Below are 23,739 nucleotides of genomic sequence, written 5' to 3'. Positions count from 1 at the left end.
GCCGACTTGGATTGGTGCCGACCTGACTGTATCCCGCGGCCCGGTCAGACACCCGTTGACGAAAATACGAATCCGCCTCCGCCGGTTTCCCGTTCTCTGTGTTGCGCCGTGAAAATACGACCCTTCATCTGTCATATTTTTATTGGTTGTGTTTGGTTTTCATTCATTGTTAACGACACTGAAAATCCATTCTGTTTTTTGTTCAGTGGTTTAAATGTTCTTCCAGTTCCAGGATAAAATGTTATTTAGAAGTGAAAGTTTATTGATTTTAATAGGATGTTATTGCATTATTATGGCATATTATATTAGTTGAAAATGGTCTGAAAATAACGTTGTTGTTTAGTGCAACATTATCACTTATTGCAATAATTTCTGAGACAATTAACCACACAGAAAATTTTGATATAACTGTGTGTGTAAATAAGCTGGTTACCAGGAAACTATATATTTCCCCAAGGGGAAAAACAAAGTTATATTTTCTGTCTATCTGGTTCTATAATCAATGTGTAATTGTTGGATGTGGCAGACATACCATTTCTTTAAAATAAAACAGATGACAATGTTGGATAGCCTCTTTTTTTTTTCTTCTTAACTCTGTAACTGCATGGACATTAAAGTGGCTAGGTTTGCAGCATCAACTTGCCTCCAAGGTAATTTTGCCCCCCCCCCTAAAAAAAACTGTCACCAGCCGCCACTGGTTTGCAGAGGACAACGCGTCTTTTCCGGTTGCCGATAATGATTGGGAGAAACACATTGTGCGTTAGATTGTGACAGACAAACCTCAGTGGAAGCCGGTGTACTGGCTCGCTGAGCATCGAACATGAGCTTCAATCATGTCAACTTTACGATATTCACAGCAACGCAGTTCTCAGAATATAAAACTAGTGTGATGAATGGAGAGCAGAGAATAAAAAGGATCCGTGTCTGATAAACAGACATCTGAGAAAAACAGGGTGTTAAAGCAAACAGAGGAAGTTGCTTCATTTGTCCGGTCCCCTCACCATTATGAAACTCGGACGTGGAGCTGTCTGTGGTGCTGAAACGTCTCTCTCTCTCTCTCTCTCTCTCTCTCTCTCTCTCTCTCTCTCTCTCTCTCTCTCTCTCTCTCTCTCGTCCACACCCGAGATCCGTTTCATAAAATAATACCTGAAAAAAAAACTTATATTAGACTCATGTAAAACAGTGCATCATGAAGACATGAGCAGGCGGATGACAACAGACACACAGGTATGACAGGCAGTGACACACAGAGTTAAAAAATGGTATTTGTAGAAATGTCTGATCACCTGCTTTTCTTCTGAGCTCAGCTCCAAGTAGTTAAACAGCAACTGAAAGGCTGTTTAGGAGGGCAGGTAGGCTAGAAGTGAGAGTAACACTGTATTATACACATTTATGTGACAGAATAGGTAAAATCAATTTTGTCACATACAGTCTAGATCATCCTGTATTGTCATTTTAACATTTTTTCAATGTTTAATGCTGCGACTTGCTGTATAAACTTGTTCCACACCAACTACTCTTTTCCACTAATACTTCCTGATCACTGGCCCCGCTATAAACACTCGTGTTGCTCTTTATTAATATTTGAATGTATGGATGATATGAAAACTAACAGATGTTGGTGTTGTGAACACACCATGATGTTGTCAACGCTGGTTCCAAAACACAGGATCTTATTCTGATAGGCTGATTCGTGTCTCACACTTTCTGCACTGTGAGGGTGTGATTTAAAAAAAAAAAAACGCTGAGGAGGAGGAGCAGCTGTTCAACAGTCCAACCAGGAAACCAGGAAAAGAAGAAGTGAGTGAGTTCAGACCGTAGATGGTAAAAAACGGTTCAGACTCAACTTCCAGTCGACTGTCAGAGAAGGAGGAGCAGGTGAGTGTTTGTCCAACTTTTTAAGAGAGAGCTTCGAACTTCAGACACAAAGTACGTAACTGAATATTTACTCAAAACCACAGTGAGAAAAGGTTTCATCACTTTTGAAGACTGTGTATTTTGAAGCTGGATGTTGTGAAACAAGCTGAGTGAGGAAGGAGAGCAGCTCAGAGCGGTGATGGTCTCCCAGCAGTTCAAACAGTTTAACAGCTGATTTAGAAACTGATCCAAGGTGACCTGAACCAGCTCCAGCTGTCACTTTATATTCATTAGAAAAGTCAAAACCTTTAAAGTAGAGACTGTGTGAACCCCCATAAAGCCTGTTTCACACTTTGCGTACCACCGAAGTGCACGCGCTTCCTCTTGTGCAACATTTGTGTACTTCCCATTCCCTACCTGGGCTCGTACACTTTGAGTTCTTGAGGGTGGAGAGGGGGAAAGGTCTCGGACGCGTGTCGGCACAGCGAGTCAGTCAATGAGTCCCACACTTCGTCCGTGTGGGTGCTGCGACCCATTTATTTTCTGTGCATGATTCCATTTACAACAGCCGGACAACCAGGATCACACACGCCGCTCAGACACGGTAGAAAGACTGTTTGCTGTCCCTCTCTGCACACACCTGCCCCAGTCACCTGTGGGCTCCCTTTATGCTTTTCCCCGTACTGCTCCCCCTGGTGGTTAAATAAAGAAATGATAAATGGCTCCTGCAATTCGCTTTGCATGCATGCGCACTGATCCTCGCATCCTCGGGGAGCTTTTCCGGGTGTCATGCCGAAAAGTGACTGCCTGCTGAAAAATGACTGCCCCCCCCCCCCCTGAAAACACGTATTTCTCCACTGCTCGCATGCACTGTGCGGATTCTTTATGAATATTTCTAAGAGTATCTTTTTACAAATCACACACTCAAACCATTATATCAACAGACATCCCTCAGTTACAGGGCGCAGTCACTTTTCGGCAGCTGCTTGCATAAAAGTGACTGCCCCCTGTAACTCAGCGATGTGAGGGGTGACACTGACCAAAGTCACTGTAAATGCACCTGCCTGATCTCCTCTGCTTTCAGTCCTGCAAATTCTGTGAATATCACGGTCGCCTCCCTTGAAGTGGTCAGTGTCACTCCTCACATCACTGCCGAAAAGTGACTGCGCCCTGTAACTGAGGGATGTCTGCTGATATAATGGTTTGTGTGTAATTTGTAAAAATTTACTCTTAGAAATATTCATAAAGAATACTTTATGAAACATCCATACAGCGTATGCGAGCAGTTTTGTTTCCGGGGGGGGGACAGTCATTTTTCGGCAGGCAGTCACTTTTTGGCACAACACCGGCGCTCCAGACTATTTATCTGCTCTTTTATTGCAGATTATTGATAGAAAATGAAGCACATATAGTACATTGACAGTATTTTAGAATTTGCTATCATGTCGCCTTGTTTTTTTTCTGTTTCTCCATCGGGGGGCACGCCCTGAGCGATCACGGAGATAACTTTCGTCTCCGGACCTTCTCCTCCCCCCAGACAGTCTGCTCTCTCCGTCCTCCAGTTTTTCTCTATCTGGATGTCTATGTAGTCTGATGGCTTCCCACTGTCACTTTTTAAAGTTTGTGTCCATCATGGTTTGTTCGCTGTGGCGCTTTAAGCGCAAGTGCAACTGGCGCGCACGCCCAACGCGGACACAGACGAGTCTGATCGCTGACAGAGTCTTCAACAAGTTTCACAGCTTTGTTCTTGTTGCTGGTTTCTCTCTCAGCCTAACTGAAGATGAGTGATGTGGGTGAAGAGGAGGACAGAGCAGAGTCTGTGGACAGGGAAGAGACGCCAGCTGCTCCTGCAGAGTCCAGGTACAGAATCCACAAAGACACCAAACACAAGAAGAGATGCAGCTCTCAGTGTTTCTGTTGGCTCAAAGTGAGCTTCAAGCTGCGTTCACACCGCCAAATGATTTCCGCGTTTTTGCGTCCAAATACAATTGAAAACAATGGGGAACGTGCGTTCCACTGCCAACACGTCAAGGCCTTTGTATGCTTCTGCGACGCAGCACATACACTCTTAAAACTGCTGGGTTAAAAATAACCCAAATTGGGTGAAATTGCTAACCCAGCGCTGGGTCCAAAAGGGACCGAGCCAATGCTGGGTTATTTATACCCAGCCATTTGGGTTGAAGATTTGACCCTGCGTGCTGGGTCAAGATTTTGACTCAAAAATGGGTCAAATGTACCCATGCTAGTGGGTTAAAGCAACCAATAAATGAGTTAACAACAGGGTTAGGAAGGTTACTTTAAAAATGTAATCCCTTACAATTTCTCAAAATGTAATCAGTAGCTTAACAGTAACAGTAAGTATCATACATTTTTTTATGCACTTTAACAGATTTCATTCATATTGTTTTCTACATTCCACTGTTACATCTGTTACTCCCCAACCCTGGTTATCAGTATTTGTAATTTGATATAAATTACTATAAAACAAAATACTCTGCAAAATGTTATTTTATTGGTCAGAAATTGTGAAATAAAACCATTGCTAACCACAGCTAAAACCATTATGAAGGAATGACCAATATGAAAACAGTTAATTCATTTACAAACATTAAAATTATAACATCATTAAATTCTAACACCATTAACATTTATAAACATCATTAAAAGTTCATAAAGTTCATAAAGTTCTCAGAATATAACAAATTTAAGGATGGTTTCATGGAACAGTCCTAAATTAACAATATATTACAGCAGTGCATTCAGTTGTGCTCTCAAGAGCTTCACAACATTTGAAATATCGCCTGGCATTTTCAATACAGATGCAGATGCAGATGCAGTGTGTTTGGCAGAGTCAGTGTTTGGTAGAGTGGGGGTGGCAAAGTTGTGACCCTAGATGGAAGACAGACAACTGTTCACACTGCTGAGAGACGTAGCTGAAGTGTCTCCCTCTGTGTATTTTCAGTAAAATCCATTTTTACAGAACATTACACTGTCTCTTGCTTGTTTTTTGTGCGTTTGTATCGGTGTGTCCTGACAACCATGCTGCTGAGGAATCTGAAGAAATATAGTAAAAAATAATCACTAGAAATCACTGGCAGTATCCAGCCATTTGTTTGTTTGCATTAAGTAGGCATGTGAATGTATTTCTCTGAAGCAACCAGTAGATGATCAACGGTGAAAAAACTATTCCCCTGTTGAGTTGATGATATTCCTCTTTGCTCTTTCTTTAAAAGTTCATGAAATTCTCAGAACATAACAAATAACAGTTGCATGGAACGGTCCTGAATTAAACAAATATTACAGCAGTGCATTCAGTTGTGCTCTCAAGAGCTTCACAACATTTGAAACATCGCCTGGCATTTCAAATACAACTGACTGAATGAATTCCCAAACCTGAGCACATGGTTTTGGGTAGACAAGGTCAAACACATAGTATGCCTTGAAGCATGTGTCAACAGCCCCCAGAAGTGACGGCTGCTCCAAAGCGGTCCCATTGAGAATGACGAAAGCTTGGGAACACTCGCACTCCTCCCCCAGCATCAGAACATGTGGAGGCTCCATAACCGCCCTTGTGAGGTACTCCACCATGTTCGTTCCAGGCTGAGGAAAAAACAGATAACAAAAATGATACAAGTGAGCGGGCTATGTTAGGTTATCAGCAGGTGAACTTGGACTGAGGGGTTCCATAGCTTTGTTTCACTGTCATTTGTCTGCATCTCTTAATCTACTTCAGTCAAACTTAACCAAATCATTTATGAATTTGGTATTTCTAAGCCATACATCCAGTAGCGAGTTAATTCTAGCGATGTCAGTGTCTAAGGTGGTGCCAGAGGGGGAAAAGCTGAACTCCAGTGGCCCACGGATCGACCACCGCCGGCAGGTCAGTGGCAACCCAACGCAGCATCAGACAGAGTGGGGGCATCTTCCTCCGAAGCATAGCGGGTGGCTGTAAGTAGCAGAAACTTCATGTGGAGCAGTAAATAAGAAGTTCTAGCACATTTCTGAAGTCCATATGGATTGTCCCAAGCAGAGCAGACCAAACAATAAAGTTTACAATCTGAATATGAGAAAGAGAACAAACCAAGGGTTTATGAGCCACTCCGCCCCGACTCTTAACTCACCGGCTGCACATCAATGAAAGCTGTTCGACTCTCCAAGCTGCTGGGCCGGAACACTTTTTTTCCAACTTTGTATGGTGCAGCCGGAAGCAGGACAGGGAGCAGAAGCATGGCGATATCCCCTTCTTTGCCTATCAAATCAAAATATCATTAAAATGTCACAAAAATTTTATGAATAATTTTTCCATGCAGTTTAGATTTCTCAGTGGATCCATGGGGGTTCATTCAAACTATGGCAGATAACAAAATAGATGTTATAGAATGCGACAGATGGCAAAAACATGACTATGAAGGTGCAAATGCCAGTTACTATGGAAAGAGCAGATGAATGGACAAATTACACAGTCACATGTTAACTCTGCCAATAACAAATTCTGTAAATTGACTTTTTACACTGCTACAACGGAGCCCATTATCTCATTTACCCACCAGTGGAGGAATCTGCCATGGAAGGCAGTTAAACCATCCACTGGAAGCAGATTGGGGTTCAATGTTTTGCTCAAGGACACTTCAGCTCATGGACAGGGGGAGCAGGAGAATCAAACCAACAACCTCACAATTGTAAGACGACCACTCTACCAACCAAGCCACAGCCGCCTCTAAATCTAAAAATCTGATTACCTGCCATCTCTAAATTGAGAAGGATATCAGAAGTCTTCTCCTTCTTCGCCATTTGAATAATTTTCTCCGCGAACACAAGCCTCCAGTTTTCAGTCAGTTTCACAGAATTCTCCGGATGCAAGATGGAGAAATCTTGAGAAATCTAAGTATAGGAGAAAATACAGACACAATAACAGATGTTAAACTATGAGGCATTGTTTACATCGATTGTTTCACATTTCTTCTGACGAGGAAACCTTACAGTAAATGCCATCAGAGACATCTGGCATATTTTTTTGGTTTTTTATTTAATTACTCATTTAAAAAGAGCATGAATACACAATAAATAATCATCAGTAAGTTCACGTAGATAGGTATTTTATTTTGTTAAAAAGACCATAAAATTAGACAGGAACTTATTTTTTGTTCCGTGTATTCATATTGTTGCTCAGGGGAGTGCATTAAGGGACGTACGCATTATGAGCCACAGGAGATGCTGTGTGTGAGAAGCCTGCAGGCGAAAGCTCGTTGTCTCTTTAAAGACAAAAACCGTCTTTGTTTAAGGAAAAAGCCTTAACAGACCAACTTTACTCCACCTTGAGTGGATGAGGCCTATGAGGTATGAGTTTTTTCTTTATTTTCCTGTGTTAAAGTTTATTGTATGAATGCATGTGACAAGAGAAGATGCCAATTAAGCTTGTGATTAATTGTTTGGTTCACATGTGGTTATTTAATTTACTTCATGTGGATGTTTTAAGTTATTGATGTCAGTTTTCTGTTTTCTTTCTCAGTTCTGACGGCATTATTAAGACTGTTAAAGAAAAGCAGCTTCTTCAAGTATGTGCAAGACTGGTCCAGCAATAAATGCTCGTTTAAGGCCGAAGAACTTTAACTCGAGGGGAGTAAAACTCACCATGCCTGGAGTGTCCAATAAGCGAGGAAACTCAGCAATGATCTGAGACATTGACACTGTGCCACAGGCACGGATCCACTGTGCTCTGTGAGTGGCAGTTTCATGCATATACTGGACAACCTGGGACAGGGGCCTGATGTTATTTTTTAGCCACTCTGTCATCTGGACGGCCCGCTCTGCACTTATCAAGGATTCTGCAATATGTGACAGAGTGAATTGTAAGGACCTGCAACACAGATACTTTAAAGTGTGCAATCTGAGTGAGAAAAGTTCACTTTTTCGCAAAATCTATTGTGTTTTACATGTACCCAGCCTGTTTCTGTACCTGGCACGCTGGTCCGGGTTTCCTTTGGAGTCCCCTCTGCTGAATCCCTCCGCCTGCCATTTCTGAGCCTTTTGCGAACATTGCGGAGACGCTCTTCCAAAAACCCTGTTGCCGGTTTGTGATTTCTCCCTGGCGTGAACCATGCATCCTTAAGTTTAGAAAAAAAAAAAGTATAAAAATCATATGGGGAAAAAAGAACGAGCGACAAAAAAGAAATTAAGATAAAATGACAGCAACATGTTGTCCGGCTGTATCTGCAAAATAATCTTAGACAAGCAGTTTCAGCTGAGCCAGAGAAGGTGCGGTGTTTTTTTTTTTTTTTTTTTTGATGGTGTGCAGCTTGTTCCTTAGTTTGCTATTGTTTCATTTAGTGTTGTGAAGAACTTTACTCACAAAGCCTGTGCCCAGAGGGTCTCTCAGACAGGGAAACTGATCCACTATTGCTGACGCCAACATGGTCTTCTTATCTGAGGTTGGACTAAATGACAACAGAAATTTATCAACATTTGTTGACACTGCAAAACAATCAACAATTGTCCTGATGAATATTCTCTGTGACAAACACTTACTTCTCACCAAAGCGTTCCATCAGGTGTGATACAAGAATTCGGACCATGCATCGTCTTTGGTTGAGAGAAATGTGATGACTTTGTTCAAGACTCGTAACCAAGCCTTTTCCATCAGCTGTCTTGTTTAATATGTCACGGATATTCTGGAAAAGCCAGGAATGATTTAAGGAATTTAAATGCAACAAATGAAAGACATTAATTCAATGCACATGTAGGACCTTTTTGACACTGCTGGAGGTCGTGTGTGGCTGTGCTTGTTTACAGGATTCATATATGCATGATTACAAATTCTGAGAACAGATTAACTTACAAATTGCACATGTTGCTTCACAGCTTCAATGTGCTGCACTGCAGGCAAATCCTCAGCAGAAGTTCCAACAGCAGACACTGGTTGGGGACTTGAGTTCTTTAAAAAAAATTAAGATAAGTGGTTAAATGGTTCAAGAAAATGCTAATGTGTCATGATAAATTAAATGAATTAAATATTTAAACTGGGAATACTTACACAGAATTCTCCCCATATCACTGTTAATCTTAAACTACATAACTTAAATCAATTGCAATAAATGAGGTACGCTGTCACAGTTCTGGACAAATGGCATTTAATGACTACAGTATAACAATATTCACAACTATATACAGTATCTCCTATTCGTAGTCAATGTTTAATATATTCTATACCTCATGGAAACATAATGGTTGCCATCATTCCCCTTGTGAGACTTCACAACATGGTGGGGGTGATAGTCACAGATGGAACCAATGTCAACTGCCTGGAGTTCTGTGGTTGAAGACACAGTGAAAGCAAAGACATGCCTCGCAAAACCTGTTGTCTCCCAGTTTCGCACAATCAGTTTGACCACTGAATTCACCAGCACAATCCTCTGAATGGTACCAAACTGAGGCTCACCATCAGCAGAGTGTGAAAGCAAAAGTGCCATTCCTGGTCTGTAGCTGCATCCTTTGTACACTATCCAGTCTGAAAGATACACTTCCGTGAAAATGGCAACTCCATCAAACCCACTTTTCACCTCCTCAAAGTTCTCTATGGTACCAAGGAGTGCGGTGCATCCTGGCCCAACTTCAAAGTCGTGGTTAAACATTTGGCCAGAGAGCAGAGTGTAGCACATCATCATCTGATGTCTGTAGGCCTGTGTTTTACAGATATTCTTGAAGTTGCAGGTCACATGGCTCACCCGTTTAAAAAATCCATGTTTTGCCTCAAAACGCATGGACCAAAAGTGCACTAGAGGACCAAGTTTTCTGATGGCACGAGGGTAATGCAGCATGAAGTGGTGTTTGGGCTTCAGGTGTCTGTCTGGGTAAAGCTCAGCATACAGAAGATGATGTTCCTCAATGAGATTACCCAAAAAGATGACTGCCCCTTGTGTCAGTGCAGGAGAAAAGATCAACTCCATGCAGCTCAGTAAGGAAAGGAGCAGTTCCCAGTGTTGGTTCCCCTCAGGCACCAAATCCCCGATCATTAGAGGCAGCAATCTCAGTAGGCACCAGGTCTGTGATGCACTTTGCCGAAGAGCTCCATCTGGATTTTTCAAGTCCTTGGGTTTTATTGCAGATGGCCTGTTGCGAACATCACAAAACCCATAGTCAAAGCTGGTCAGTCGAAAGTTTAGCTGTTCAAGTGTGAAAAGTTTTTGTTCAATCAGTGAATTGAGAACAAGCTTAAGTTCATAACCACCAATGCCCTCAAGGATGTCGTGCATAATGTCAGGAGCAACATTGTCAGTCACATGATAGAACTTCAACTTGTTGAGAGAACTGTCTCTTTTGATGCCAGTTTCACTTTGGTTATCCACCAGAAGATCTGTGTTGTAGTTGACTTTATCACGGATTAATGCAGAATCCTCAACAGTCTGAACCTTTAGAACCTCTCTTTGTACCCGACACCATCGGCACACACTGTTCGCAGCAAAGCTTTCTGTGTAACCAAGGATGCTATTAAGTCCAAGATTGTCTCCACAGACCTGAGCTACACCAGCCTTTACAATACCTTTGAAAGGAATAGTGTTAATCTGTATGCCCTCATCTTCCAGTTCCTTGATTTTGTTCACAATTGGGTCAAGAATTGCATTTATGCCATATGTCTTAACGTCATCAGTTTTGTAAACTGCCAACAAAAAGTGAGACTTGAGACTTGAATGATACTCTGGTGGCAAACACTTAAGAGTGTAGTAGATGAACCCAAGCTTGTGAACTGAGGTTTTTGAGCCGAGGGGATTCGCCATCTCACAATCATCACAGTAAAGAAGTAACGGGACAGAGAACTCCTCTGAGAAAAGTGTGTTGGTCTGGTAGGCTGTACCATCTCTAAAATCCTCAAGGGCAGTGCTTTGCTGTTTTCGCCACTCAGTGATTTTTTCCATTGTGCCTGGACTTTCCAAGATGAGCTTCAGCATTTGTTTCAAGGGCACTACCTGGAAAGTGTCCTGAATTGCCACTTGTTTTACAGTACCTGTATCCTTGGTAGTTATCTGTGTGTAGGAAAAGCCAGGGAGAGGTACTGCCTCTGGCTGCACAAAGTATTGAGAACCCGTGAAGTACTTCATTTGTTTGTATTCGGACTCAAAGCCCTTGAATGGTACAGCAGCTAAATTAAACTGCTGTAGCAGTTCTTCACATTCAGGAGTTTCAGGCTGTCCAATATCTCTTAAAAAAGAAGTTGTTTTTCTTTTCAAAGAATCAACTACATCTTTGACAAGACTGGATGTGTGTTCAACAACATCTCTTATGGCACTATATGTCTGTGAGGGCTTAGACTTTAGACGAGCTAAGAAAAGTGCAACTCTGTCTTTTATGCTGTCCTCCTCTAAGTCATCCCATGCTTGTGATGTGTCGGCCCATTCCAGCTCATCAGAAATACTGCCCTCTGGTTCTTCTGATCTCTCAGGATGAGTAGCTGGAGAACCTTCTCCCTCTGTTGAAATGTCAAACTCAATAGCATGAGCTAACAAATGTCTCCTGAATGATCTTATTTGGTTAAATGAACGCTGACAACCAAGCTGAGCACACTGAAAAAATGTTGATGCGGAGTATACATTGTGCATTACCCTAAGGTGGCTGAAAAACTGCCTAACATTCTTGCCTGCAGACTTTTTACACTTGAAGCACACATAACCCATTATGTCCAGAACTGTGATGCAAGGCGTACCTCCAATATTTTTTTTAAGTTATGCAGAAACTTGAGGCGTGGTCCAATGAGTGGGATAAGGGAGGCCAAGCTGTTTTCATCCAGCAGAAAGAAAATATCTTTGTCTATCTGTTGAGCTGCAAGAAACAACATGACATAAGCAGGAAAGCAGAGAAAGTACCGTAATATCTGAAAGAAATATGTGAATAGAATGAACATGAAATTAGTTTATTTGTAGAGTAATTCACATTGTATTTGATACATTTTTACAGTAAATATAAAGTTATTATTGCTTTGTGTTGGACATTTTTGCATACCTTCAAATGTTGGGATAAACTCAGTCAGGTTCCACTCTTGAAGTTTTTTCTGGACAAACTCATCCATCTTTAAAAAATCAAAAACATTGTTTTTAATCACTGGATTGGGCAGAAGACGCCAGTTCACCTCCGTAGTTACAGCGACACATGGAGCGACGACGCAGCTGCTCGTTAGCCACTGCAGAAACGTGCCACTGTATTAACGGGACGTTTTACAGTCTTTTCTCCCACTTTCAAAGTTAAAAGCTCTCTATCGCTCTCCTCCGCTCTGCTGTGCTTTCTCCTTCCTCTCGCTTGATTTGCAGTCCCTTCCTCTTCCGGCTGCTTCTCCTCCCCACGCTCCACCCAAGTCCTTATAATTGGACACTTCCTTCCAGCCAATAATCCAATTAAAAAAAAAAAAAACAATTCCGCAGCGCTCTGTGTGTTTTCATTCTCATAACTCAGTTCCACACACATTATTTCCAAATCTTACATCACATATTGTAATACAACAAACTTGTATATTCAAACAAATTGAAATGACACAATAATATCGTTTTTGTTGTCTTTTAGGAGCGAAATTAATTACTTCCTTAATGTTTCCAGGGCTACACGTCTTTTAGAAGTTTGAATCCCTTCAAAACAGGAGCGATGATTTAAAAGTAAGCGAGTTAATCAAACCATCCCCAAAAAAACAGCATCATGGGTGAGCTCTGTGTGCGTAGCTTCCCTGCTATCAGCAAGTAGCGTGCAGTGTCACGGCTATGTTTGGAAGATTCAGCCGCTCGCTGGGCTGCGCGGTTCGGCCACGACGAGGAGAGGACCCCCCCCCCCCCCCCCCCTCCTCACAGGCCCACAGATGTTACAGAGAGACATCTGCACAGCGCGGCTCCTGTCGATGTTGCCTGCTGCTGCTGTTTTTCGTGTGTGCTGAGTACTTTCGCATCTCACCCCTGACTGCCGCCCTCCGTGTCGCCCCAGAACGATGCAGCTGCGTCCGGCTCCAGCAGCGTCTCACTCGGATCTGCTGAGGATCACAGACAGATGTCACGGGAGGCGCACACATGACGCAAAGTTGTCGATGTAAAAAATGAATAAGCATTCAATAGAAAATAAATGCAGATCGTTTGCAGATATCACTAAACCATGCAGAATTTACATCAATTAATTCGAGTTGAATGCAGAACAAATAACTTTTTTTTTCAACTTTTCCATCCTCAAACCGCTTCGGAGCCACAGGTTGCCGACCGTCGTTTAGAAGTAACGAAAAGACAAAATTATCTGGCTAGTGGCTACCACATTAAGCTTTCAAATGCAGAATTTATACTTACTTATTTATTTACTTATTTATACTTACTTCCTCATCATGTACGCATCCGTCTGAAGGTGGAGAAGGAACTGCAGGAGTTAAGAAGAAAATGGCGAAATGGCGATTCTCCTCTTCTCTTCCTCCCGCCAAAAGATCAACCCAGTCTGCTGGGTTAAAATAATTAACCCAATTTTGGGTAAAAGCGACCCTATCTGCACAAAATCTAGGGCTACCCAGAAAATGGGTAGGGAAAATAACCCAGCAGTTTTAAGAGTGTATGTCGTCGACGCAGCACCCGACGCAGCCCCTACGCTAGGGCTTGACGCGCACCTCCCAAAAATCCTAACCACACTTCGTGTGGAAACGTGATGACGTGAATGTCGAGGGCTGTGATTGGTCCGCTTTCATGTTGTTTATAGAATGAAGTAGAAAAATATACTCACCCCGAATGCTTTTCTGATCCGAACAGTGCTTCGGGAGGAATTTAGATCCAAAATGGAGTGGCGGACATCCGTATACGGCTAGCAGACAGGGCATGGGTAATGACGCCGCTCCTAAAATGGCTTCAATCGTCCAAAAACTAATTAGTTTCACCAGTATTTCATCATGGTGCGCTCACGCCACTCCTCCACGACAGCCCGGTGTCGCGAAATATGTCATATATGCAGATATATGTTCGTAAGTGCACGCATGCCGAGATATCTATGTCTAGGTAAAGCCGGAGCTATGGAAGTCGCATTGTTGTTATGACTGCTGCTGCGGTTTACGATTGGTAATTGGGAAAAAATTACTAACGTTTTGATTACTGAGAGTAATTGATTGCTTTAAGTAATTTAGTCACTTATTATTTGAGTAAATTTTGATTTACCAATTAATAATTGCAGGTGGATCATCAATAACAATTACTGCGTAATAAACTGTTTAAAGTGAAGCACCAAGTAATTTAACCCAACATAAATTATTAATAATCAGAATAAACTGTTATTTATTCGTTAATAATGTTAAATAATCAGCTATTTGGGTATGGAGTAGACCACAGAGTGATTTAACCATCAAATTATTGATTAACAAGGTGTGAATAATTAATCACTAATGCCACAAATGACCATTACTGGAAATGGGTAAATTACAGAAAATGAGCTGAGAGAAGTTGGAAATTAGGATTTAAATTAACCTGTGGTTTATTTATTAAAGACAATTTAAGCTGGTTGTTAATCTTTGGATAAACAACCGTTAAATTATCAGAGAAGGTGAGAGGTCGAGCATAGACTGTCCAACCATCAACATTGTCACAAAACACAATCCAAAAACCACTATGAATTGTCCAGTTTAGTTAATGAGCGTTTATGAACAATGTCTATTATTAATCAACACATCTAATTAAAACAGAACATTCAAACTTGCAAGCTGTGTGTGTGTGTGTGTGTGTGTGTGTGTGTGTGTGTGTGTGTGTGTGTGTGTGTGTGTGTTGTGTGTGTGCGTGTGTGTGTGTGTGTGTGTGGGGGGGGGGGGGGGAGAGAGGGGGGGAGACGCAGGAGGAGGTGGGGGGGGGGGGGTTTCGCTCCCATCCAAAGCACAACCTGGTGGGGGGTGGCCAGCTGTGTGTGTGTTTGCATGTGGCCACTCAAAGTGACAGGAGGAGTCGAACCTGAGTCACTCACGAAGTAGGCGTGACTCGGGTCACGCTCGGGTGTTCGTGAGTGTTCGGTAGAGAGAGAGGGGAGAGACAGGGAGGCAAAGTTCTGGCTCCTCCCGACTGGCGGAGGTCGGTGTGCGCTTGCGTGGACCGGCCTGCCCAGGTCTCAAACCTTGTGCGATGAGGGACTTACACGAGCAGCTTTCAGCCGCTCTGTGTGTCCTTTCGGCTGATGAGGTGAGTTCGGTGAGGGGATCAAAGCCGTCGCCTTGATCTCGGTCGTGGCTGCATCCAGCCGGACCGAGATGGCTCTTTTTGGGATATCCACATGGAGGAAGAGGTCCAATCCGTCCGGACTGGACGCTCTGGGCTGCAAAAAGGGAGAGGAGTTGCTGCTGCAGCGTGGCTGGCTGCAGGCGGAGTAGAGCTGCAGCGGTGCGGTCCTGCTGGTGTCTCAGTCCGCTCCAGGGCAGCTCCTGCCGTTCTGCTCCGCTGGGGAAAGGTTTCACCGGTGAAAAAGGGAAGATGGATCAGTTTCGTTGCGTCCCGCCTGCGGGTCAGTCTGGTACCGGGTATAATCCATTGGGGAGACGCAGCTTTTGCTGAATTCCTTGAGAGAACTGAAGATGGGGGCTGGTGACGTCTATTTGACTGAGAGGGGAAGCTCCCGCCCCCAGGGTCCGCTTAGCCAATCAGACGGTGATCTGAGTCCACCCCTCCCCGCTCTGAAATGGGTCTCACAAGTGCCCTTGTGAGGTGGGACGGTGGTATTGCACCGCCCTGCCAGGCTTTCCTCCCATTGTGAGGGAAGATAAGCAGCCATTACATGACGGGGGCCTCTTTGTTCTCTGAGCGCATGGTGGAGGCGAGCGACCATTTTGTCTCTGAGGAAAACCTGGTGGTGGCCCCCTGCTGGGAGGAGGCGCCTCCTTTGTCTGAGCAGAGGTTTGAAGTCTGCTGTGTCACCGCCACGGCGGGGGTCATGTATCCTTCCTGAGGAGACAGTACTCAGACAACATGACTCCGGGTTATGTTGGATTTAATATTCCTTGGTGAAATATTTCCATTGATCAGTCCCAACATCCCCCCTTTGGTCCAAAGAGTGGGATTCAGTTAGCAGTCTTTGGATCAACGTACGGGACGAATAATCCACAGGTCCTGTGAAGCATAATGTCCATAAAACAGTCCAGAGTTTAAACAGTTTAAAGTTCAAACAGTTCATGTTGAGTGGTGAGCACCTAGGCAGTAAGGCAGAGGGGAGCCTGGGCAGGACTTGACAATTCTTGTTCTAACTAGCTACCTACAACACCCTTGTTTCATTTCAGACAGTTGGATCACATGTTCAAAATGGAAGAGTGAAGGTGTGGCGCAACGAAAACAAGAAAGGAAACTGGTTGTTAGATCCAGGTTAGTAGGTTATTTCCGTCCCCTGGGGGGAGTAGGAATAACCTGCGGTTGGTATGCGCATTGCCTTAGGACGCACAGTGGTATCAGAATCAGGGCTGCAATCTGGTCTGTAAATTTGGATGGTATACGCTAGGGGTGGGACGAGACACGAATTTCACGGGACGAGATGTCTATCGAGATTGAGTCCACGAGATCGAGACGACACGAGACCGGGGTGGGGGGGGTGGGGGGGGGAGTACGAATCCGAGGCTGAAGACTCCAGGATTCTGGGATTCCCAGCGCGTTCCCTGTTCTACTCCCAGCTTGGCTGGGTGTTCTGCCTCTTCATCTCCATCTTTGTCCGGACCTGTGACATGGGAATGACCTTTGACCCTCTCCGGGTCCACTGTCATTCCCTTGTCAGTCACGAGCTGGTCGCATGTCAAACTGTTCTGACTGTTTGACATCTTTGTTCCGAGCATTTTTCATGCCGATCGCCGTCCCGGTGGGGAGGTGTGAGGTGGAACAAAACAGTTGTGTGATGGACAGTTTCGCCGCCTGCTGCAGTGCTGTGAGCACCGCTGCGGCTTCAGCATACTGACTGGTCTTAGGGCTCAGCTGGAAATGACTTGGCAGGTCACCGTTCTGACCAACCCAAACAATACCCACACCGGCCCTAAGCTGGCTGTCACGGTGGAGTGAGCAGCCATCGACACAGACTCGGGGAAGACGCTGACAGATGTTCTCATCATGATGATGACAAGTAGAAGAGAGGGTCTGAGTTGTGATAAAGAGAGGTTTGGTGTTAGGCTGTTCTGCACAGTCACGTTGCTGACGCTCAACCAGGCTTTGGCCCTTGGCCATTTTCTGGTTCTGAACGTACATGACCTCGATGTCATAGCCCTAAGTGCCATCATTCCTGAGGCAATACGGCTGTTTGAAAAGCGAGCCAGCGAGCTGGCTCAAGACGTGTTCGGTTTCAGCTGAATGGTCCTCAGAGGAGCGGGTCCTCATGAGGATGTCACCCACATAGATCAGGCTATCGCCAGTGGCAGTGTCGCTCAGGGCTTTGTGGTGAAAGATGGTGAACTCCGATGGTGGGTTCTAGTAGCCGAATGGGCACCGGTTCCAGGTGTGCTGTTGGTTGCCCAAGGGAAAGCCGAGTCTGTACTGGTTAGCGGGGTCCACCACCATGGTGGGCCACCATTTACCCGTAGGTTTTAACACTGGCCAGATTGGTGAGTCGTAGGTTGAGTTGCACTCTCGGTTGAGGTTCTCCTCCGGCGATTGGTCAAGAATCTTCTGCACTGACTCGTAGGCAGCTGACCGAATTTTGTACTGCCGTACAAAAAACGGTGGCGGACCCGGGTCAGTGGGGATAGGCACAGGGTGGAGGTCTGTGGCCCCACTGTTATGTGAATCCTGGGCGGAGTGCATGCTCGACTGGTTCACCGGGTGTACCTGTGGCTCGCTGGGCTGCCAGGGTGTACACAACCGTGTCACCTGTTGTACTCAAGGTTGCACCACACACTGCCTCCTGTTCGATGGCGTTATGGCGGCCACTTGTGATCATCCTAGTCGGGAAGATGAAAGAAGCATCACTGAGCACGGTGTCCCTGGTTAAGGACGGGAGTTGGTCACCGATGACTGGGACCATTGGCTCGAAATAGTAGAATGACTTGTCGGTTGGCCCTCGGTGGTTGCTGTGCAGTCACTTGAATCACAACCCGCATTGGATTCCGGACTAGGCAGCAGGCTGAACGACTGTTCAGCTCAAGAAGAGGTGTGCCACAGATCATTAAATGAAAGTGACCAAAGTGGGACAACGGTTGGAAAAGGGCCTGTGTGTCAGGCATGTTCTGCCCCTGAGGTAGTGTCAGGCAAATGGGGCCCCACTCTGGAGTCAGGCCTGGGGTTGGGGCTCGTAAGCGAGTGCCTGGTGGCTGGGCCTTTGCCCATGGCGCCTGGCCCCGCCTTGGGTTGGGGCTCGTAACCGAGTACCTGGTGGCTGGGCCTTTGCCCACGGGGCCCGGCCCAGCCGGGCTCAGCCCGAAGGGGCAACATGGGCCTGGACTCCGGTGGGCTCACCGCCCACCGAGGGAACCGTAGGGGCTGGGTGCAGTTTGGATTGGGTGGCAGCCAACGGCAGGGTGCCCGGCAACCCGATCACCAGACACAGAGACTAACCCTAAGGACATGGAATGTCACCTCGTTGGGGGGGGGGGGGGGGGGGGGGGGGGGAGCCTGAGCTTGTGAGGGAGGTTGAGAGGTACCGGCTAGATATAGTCGGGCTCACCTCCACACATAGACTGAGCTCTGGAACCCAACCTCTCGAGAAGGGCTGGACTCTCCACTTCTCTGGCGTTGCCCGCGGTGAGAGGTGGCGAGCTGGTGTGGGTTTGCTTAAAGGCCCACAGCTCAGCCGCCATGTGTTGGAGTTTACCCCGGTGAACGAGAGGGTCATGTCCCTGCACCATTGGGTCAGGGACAGGTGCTTCACTGTTGTTTCGGGCTACGGGCCAAACAGCAGTGCAGAGTACCCGGCATTCTTGGAGTCCCTGGGAGGGGTGCTGGACAGTGCTCCGACTGGGGACTCCATTGTTCTACTGGGGGACTTCAGTGCCCACGTGGGCAGCGACAGTGACACCTGGAGGGGGGTGATTGGATCGCACGGCCTCCCTGATCTGAACCCGAGTGGTGTTTTATTATTTGACTTCTGTGCAAGCCACAGTTTGTCCATAACAAACCACCAGGACACCCTAGGTCGGAGGTCGATGATTGACTTTGTTGTCGTGTCATCTGACCTCCGGCCGCCTGTCTTGGACACTCGGGTGAAGAGAGGAGCAGAGCTGTCGACCGATCACCACCTGGTGGTGAGTTGGATTCGCTGGCGGAGGAGGAAACCGGACAGACTTGGCAGACCCAAACGTATTGTGAGGGTCTGCTGGGAACGTCTGGTGGAACCCGTCTTCCGTGGAGGAAGCAGAGGCCGAGGTCTCAGAGGCAGACTCACCCATCACCCAGGCTGAAGTCACCAAGGTGGTTGGTAAGCTCCTCGGTGGCAAGGCACCGGGGGTGGATGAGATTCGCCCCAAGTACCTTAAGTCTCTGGATGTGCAGGGACTGTCTTGGTTGACATGTCTCTGCAACATCACGTGGCAGTTGGGGACAGTGCCTCTAGATTGGCAGACCGGGGTGGTGGTCCCCTTGTTTTAAAAGGGGGACAGGAGGGTGTGCTCCAACTACAGGGGATCACACTCCTCAGTCGGGCTGGGTATCGTTTAATGGTACCTCAGTGGTACCGACCAAAAAACTTCTGTATATACTGGTACCAAACAAGAGATGTCGTACGGGTATCAGTTTCGGTTCTTAAAGTGGCTGCGCGGTCAATAAACATGCTCGCAAACCATCGTTCAGTTCTTCTCTTTTATTGAAAAAATGATGTATTGCATCATTGGACATATTACCACGTCTTGTCGGCTCACACTTTTTCTTAACAACATGCAAAGAGAGCCTGCAGCATCTGCAGCGCCCTTCTTCCTCTGTGGTGTCTGTGTAAAATGCGGTTGAACGTGCAAACAGCACACCTAGTGGCATGAGGTGCAAATGCAGTCATGGTGTCGTCTGTGCGCCGTGAAGGCAGGTACCCAAAAAAGCACCGTTCAGGAACTGGTACCGTACGTGAGGTATCTAAAAAGTACTTCTCCTCGAAAAATATCTAACAGTACCCAGCCCTACTCCTCAGCCTCCCTGGGAATGCCTATGTCTATGCCAGGGTAATGGAGAAGAGGATTCGACTGATAGTCGAACCTCGGATTCAGGAGGAAGAAGGTGGTCTGCCCTCTCCAGGTCAGTGGAGAGACCCTGGCCCATCTTGGGGTGTTGTTCACGAGTGGAGGGAAGATGGAGCGTGAGATTGACAGGCGGCTCGGTGCAGCAGCTGCAGTGATGCAGTCATTGTATCGGTCTGTTGTGGTGAAGAGGGAGCTGAGCCGCAAGGTGAAGCTCTCGATTTATCGGTCAATCTACGTTCCCACCCTCATCTATGGTCACGAGCTTTGGGTCATGACCGAAAGGACAAGATCCCGGATACAAGAGGCTGAAATGAGTTTCCTTCGGAGGGTGGCTGGCCGCTCCCTGAGAGATAGGGTGAGGAGCTCAGTCACCAGGGAGGAGCTCAGAGTAGAGCCGCTTCTCCTCCACATCGAGAGGGGCCAGCTGAGGTGACTCGGGCATCTGTTCAGGATGCCTCCTGGACGCCTCCCTGGGGAGGTTTTCCGGGCGTACCCAAGGACACGCTGGAGAAACTGTCTCGCGGCTGGCCTGGGAATGCCTTGGGATCCTCCCAGAAGAGCTGGAGGAAGTGTCTGGGGACAGGGAAGTCTGGGCATCTCTGCTTAGACTGCTGTCCCCGCGACCCGGCCCCGGGGATGGATTGTGTAAACACTGAAACTATCAAATGAAAGAGTAAACTCCCTCCTTTCATCAGGGTAAAAAGCTGGTTTGTACCTTTTAGTGTTCTTTACTGATCATCAGTACAACATCGGGTGGTTTCACCAAAAACACGTCTCTCTGAGCAAAAAATTGAGAAAAGTTTTTATGAAAAACACATTGAAGTAAAACAGTGACTCTGTTGGTCATATTTTTTGATCTCGCGACGCTTCAATCAACTGAACAATGGTGTCCATCTTTAAAACAAGGAAACGCCACAGAAAAGGAATTTGACAGCAAAATAATCATTTATTCACAGATATACATGACAAAAATGTCAGAACTTCTCACAGTTTTGCATGTATGTGGTGGATTTTACATTGAGTTATTAGTAATAAATTAATAAAAGTATGGATTACCGCCGGTAGTTAATTTTATTAAATTATGATTTTGAGAAAATTGATATTTAATGGGTTATATTGTGTGTGCGTGCGTGCGTGCGTGCGTGCGTGCGTGCGTGTGTGTGTAGAAACTCTTTGTTTTCTGTTGTTTTCTCCAAACCAGAGTGAGAGATGTTTTGCTCATGTTCAGATTCAGTTCTTTATTCTGAATCAGTGTGAGAGTTGAAGCTGGATCTTTGTGTCTCTGCTGTGTGTCGTGTTGCTCAGAGTAAATGTTTCTTGGTGTCCACAGAGAGAAGAAGAGCAGTGATGTCTGTGAGGAGCAGCAGGACCAGGGTTCTTCATCAGGACTGCAGCAGCTTCTAGAAGAACATAAGAAGAGTCTGAGGAGGAGATGTGAACGTGTGACTGAAGGAAGTGATGAAGCAGGAGGAGGAAGCCTCCTCAACAGGATCTACACTGAGCTCCACATCACAGAGGGACTCAGTGAGGAGCTTCAGAGGGAACCTGAGCTGAAGCAGCTGGAGACAGCTTCCAGGAAGGAGAGCCTCCATCACACTGCCATCAGGGTTCAGGACATCTTCAAAGCCTCGGCCCAGCAGCTCAGACACATCCGAGTGGTTGTGACCAGCGGCGTGGCCGGCAGCGGAAAAACCTTCTCGGTGCACAAGTTCACTCTGGACTGGGCCGAGGGCCTGGAGAACCAGGATGTTAGTGTGCTGGTTGTTCTCTCCTTCAGGGAGCTGAACCTGATCAGAGAGCGGCCGTACAGTCTTCTCACGCTGCTCCATGTTTTCCATCCGGCGCTCCAGAAGGTGACGGCAGAGGAGCTGGCTGTCTGCAAGCTGCTGTTCATCTTTGACGGTCTGGATGAAAGCAGACTTTCTCTGGACTTCGGCAGCAAACAGCGGCTGGTTGACGTCTCCCAGCAGTCTTCAGTCAGCGTGCTGCTCACGAACCTCATCCGGGGGGATCTGCTGCCCTCGGCTCGGGTCTGGATCACTTCCAGACCTGCAGCGGCCAATCAGATCCCTCCATCATGTGTGGACAGACTGACAGAAGTGCGAGGCTTCACTGATGCCCAGAAGGAGGAGTACTTCAGGAGGAGGCTGAGTGATGAGGAGCTGAGCAGCAGAATCATTTCCCACATCCAGACATCCAGGAGCCTCCACATCATGTGTGGAATCCCAGTCTTCTGCTGGATCACTGCTGCAGTTCTGGAGCACATGTTGAGCACCAAGCAGGGAGGAGAGCTGCCCCAGACCCTGACTGACATGTACTCCCACTTTGTGCTGGTTCAGACACACAGGAAGAAGCTCAAGTACCATGAAGGACCTGAGACGGGTCCACAGGAGCTGACGGAGGCTGACAGGAAGCTTCTCCTGAAGGTGGGCAGGATGGCCTTTGAACATCTGGAGAAAGGAAACATCCTGTTCTACCAAGAAGACCTGGAGCAGTGTGGTCTGGATGTGACTGAGGCCTCGCTGTTCTCTGGAGTTTGTACTCAGATCTTCAAAAGAGAGTCTGTGATCTTCCAGAAAGCCGTCTACAGCTTCGTCCATCTGAGTGTTCAGGAGTTTCTGGCTGCAGTCTTCATGTTCCACTGTTTCACCAACAGGAAGACAAACGAACTGAAGACCTTCCTGAGACAGAAAAAGACTTTTCGTGATAAACTGTTGAAGTTGTTCAGAAAGGGTGATGGTGATGATGCTCTCTCATCTATGGATGAGTTCCTGAAGAAAGTCCTGCAGAAATCCTTCAGAAGTCAGAACGGCCACCTGGACCTGTTTGTTCGCTTCCTTCATGGCCTCTCTCTGAAATCCAACCAGATACTCTTAGAAGGTCTGCTGGGTCGGACAGAGATCAGTCCAGGAACCATCCAGAAAGTCATCCAGAACCTGAAGGAGATCAACAGTGATGAAACGTCTCCTGACAGAAGCATCAACATTTTCCACTGTCTGATGGAGATGAAGGACCTCTCAGTACATCAGGACATCCAGAAGTTCCTGAAGTCAGAGAACAGATCAGAGAAACTCTCTGAGATCCACTGCTCAGCTCTGGCCTATATGCTGCAGATGTCAGACCAGGTCCTGGAGGAGTTGGACCTGATGGAGTACAAGACATCAGAGGAGGGACGACGGAGACTGATCCCAGCTGTGAGGAACTGCAGGAAGGCTGAGTGAGTCCACATGTCATCATGATCAATGTCTCAGTGATGTTTGTTGAAAGTAGTTTCTGTTGTTCCTCTGTGGAGATGTTCCTCAATCAGGGCTCCATATTCAGGCCTGTCTGATCATCCTGGAGAACAAAATATGTCAATATCAGTTTGTGCGTTCGGACAAGCAAAGTCAGCAAAGTCTTCTGTGATTGGTCAGATTTCCCTGGTTTACCTCGGCATTCCCAGGTAAAGCAGAGGTCAGTCAAATGGAGCTGACTGAAGAGACCGTGCTTTATTAAATGAAGCACAAAGCTGCACAGTTTTCCAACAATCACTCAGAAAGTCACCTGAATTCTTCTTCATGATTATTTAAACTGTCCATGTGTAGATTTGTAAATACTCATGACATTCGTTCCGTTCATGAATTAACATTTGTCAGCATTTTTTTTTATTCTTATTAATTACTTGTGCGTCTTTTTGTTTCACTAAATGTTATTAATGTTCAATGGAGAAGTGTCTCTTTTGGTTATTTATACATTGACCATTAATTCTGGATTTGGATCGTGTTTGCAGACTGATTTTGTTTCAT

General features: G+C 46.0%; 1 protein-coding gene and 2 long non-coding RNA genes across 3 annotated transcripts in view; 2 read left to right on the top strand and 1 right to left on the bottom strand.

Moving 5' to 3' along the window:
* LOC115393914 (NLR family CARD domain-containing protein 3-like) overlaps positions 1-23,739 on the top strand; it is a 167,707-nt gene that overhangs the window by 139,592 nt on the left and 4,376 nt on the right. The window contains exon 7 of the mRNA XM_030099020.1: positions 21,341-23,171. Coding sequence (XP_029954880.1) covers positions 21,341-23,171 — 1,831 coding nt within the window. The remainder of the gene's footprint in view (positions 1-21,340; positions 23,172-23,739) is intronic.
* LOC115393992 (uncharacterized) lies at positions 1,834-21,343 on the top strand. Its single transcript, XR_003931988.1, has 3 exons — positions 1,834-1,878; positions 3,627-3,717; positions 21,285-21,343. It is a non-coding gene; the product is annotated as an uncharacterized LOC115393992 (long non-coding RNA).
* LOC115393999 (uncharacterized) lies at positions 7,845-8,922 on the bottom strand. The gene is made up of 5 exons (XR_003931996.1): positions 8,888-8,922; positions 8,693-8,788; positions 8,383-8,525; positions 8,207-8,291; positions 7,845-7,961 (listed from the first exon to the last, which is right to left on the bottom strand). It is a non-coding gene; the product is annotated as an uncharacterized LOC115393999 (long non-coding RNA).

The sequence above is a fragment of the Salarias fasciatus genome, chromosome 9 (assembly GCF_902148845.1).
Source record: "Salarias fasciatus chromosome 9, fSalaFa1.1, whole genome shotgun sequence".
In the NCBI taxonomy this organism is placed as follows: Eukaryota; Metazoa; Chordata; class Actinopteri; order Blenniiformes; family Blenniidae; genus Salarias; species Salarias fasciatus.
The sequence above is the reverse complement of the archived record's forward strand: the minus strand, read 5'-3'. Positions and strand labels throughout refer to the sequence as shown.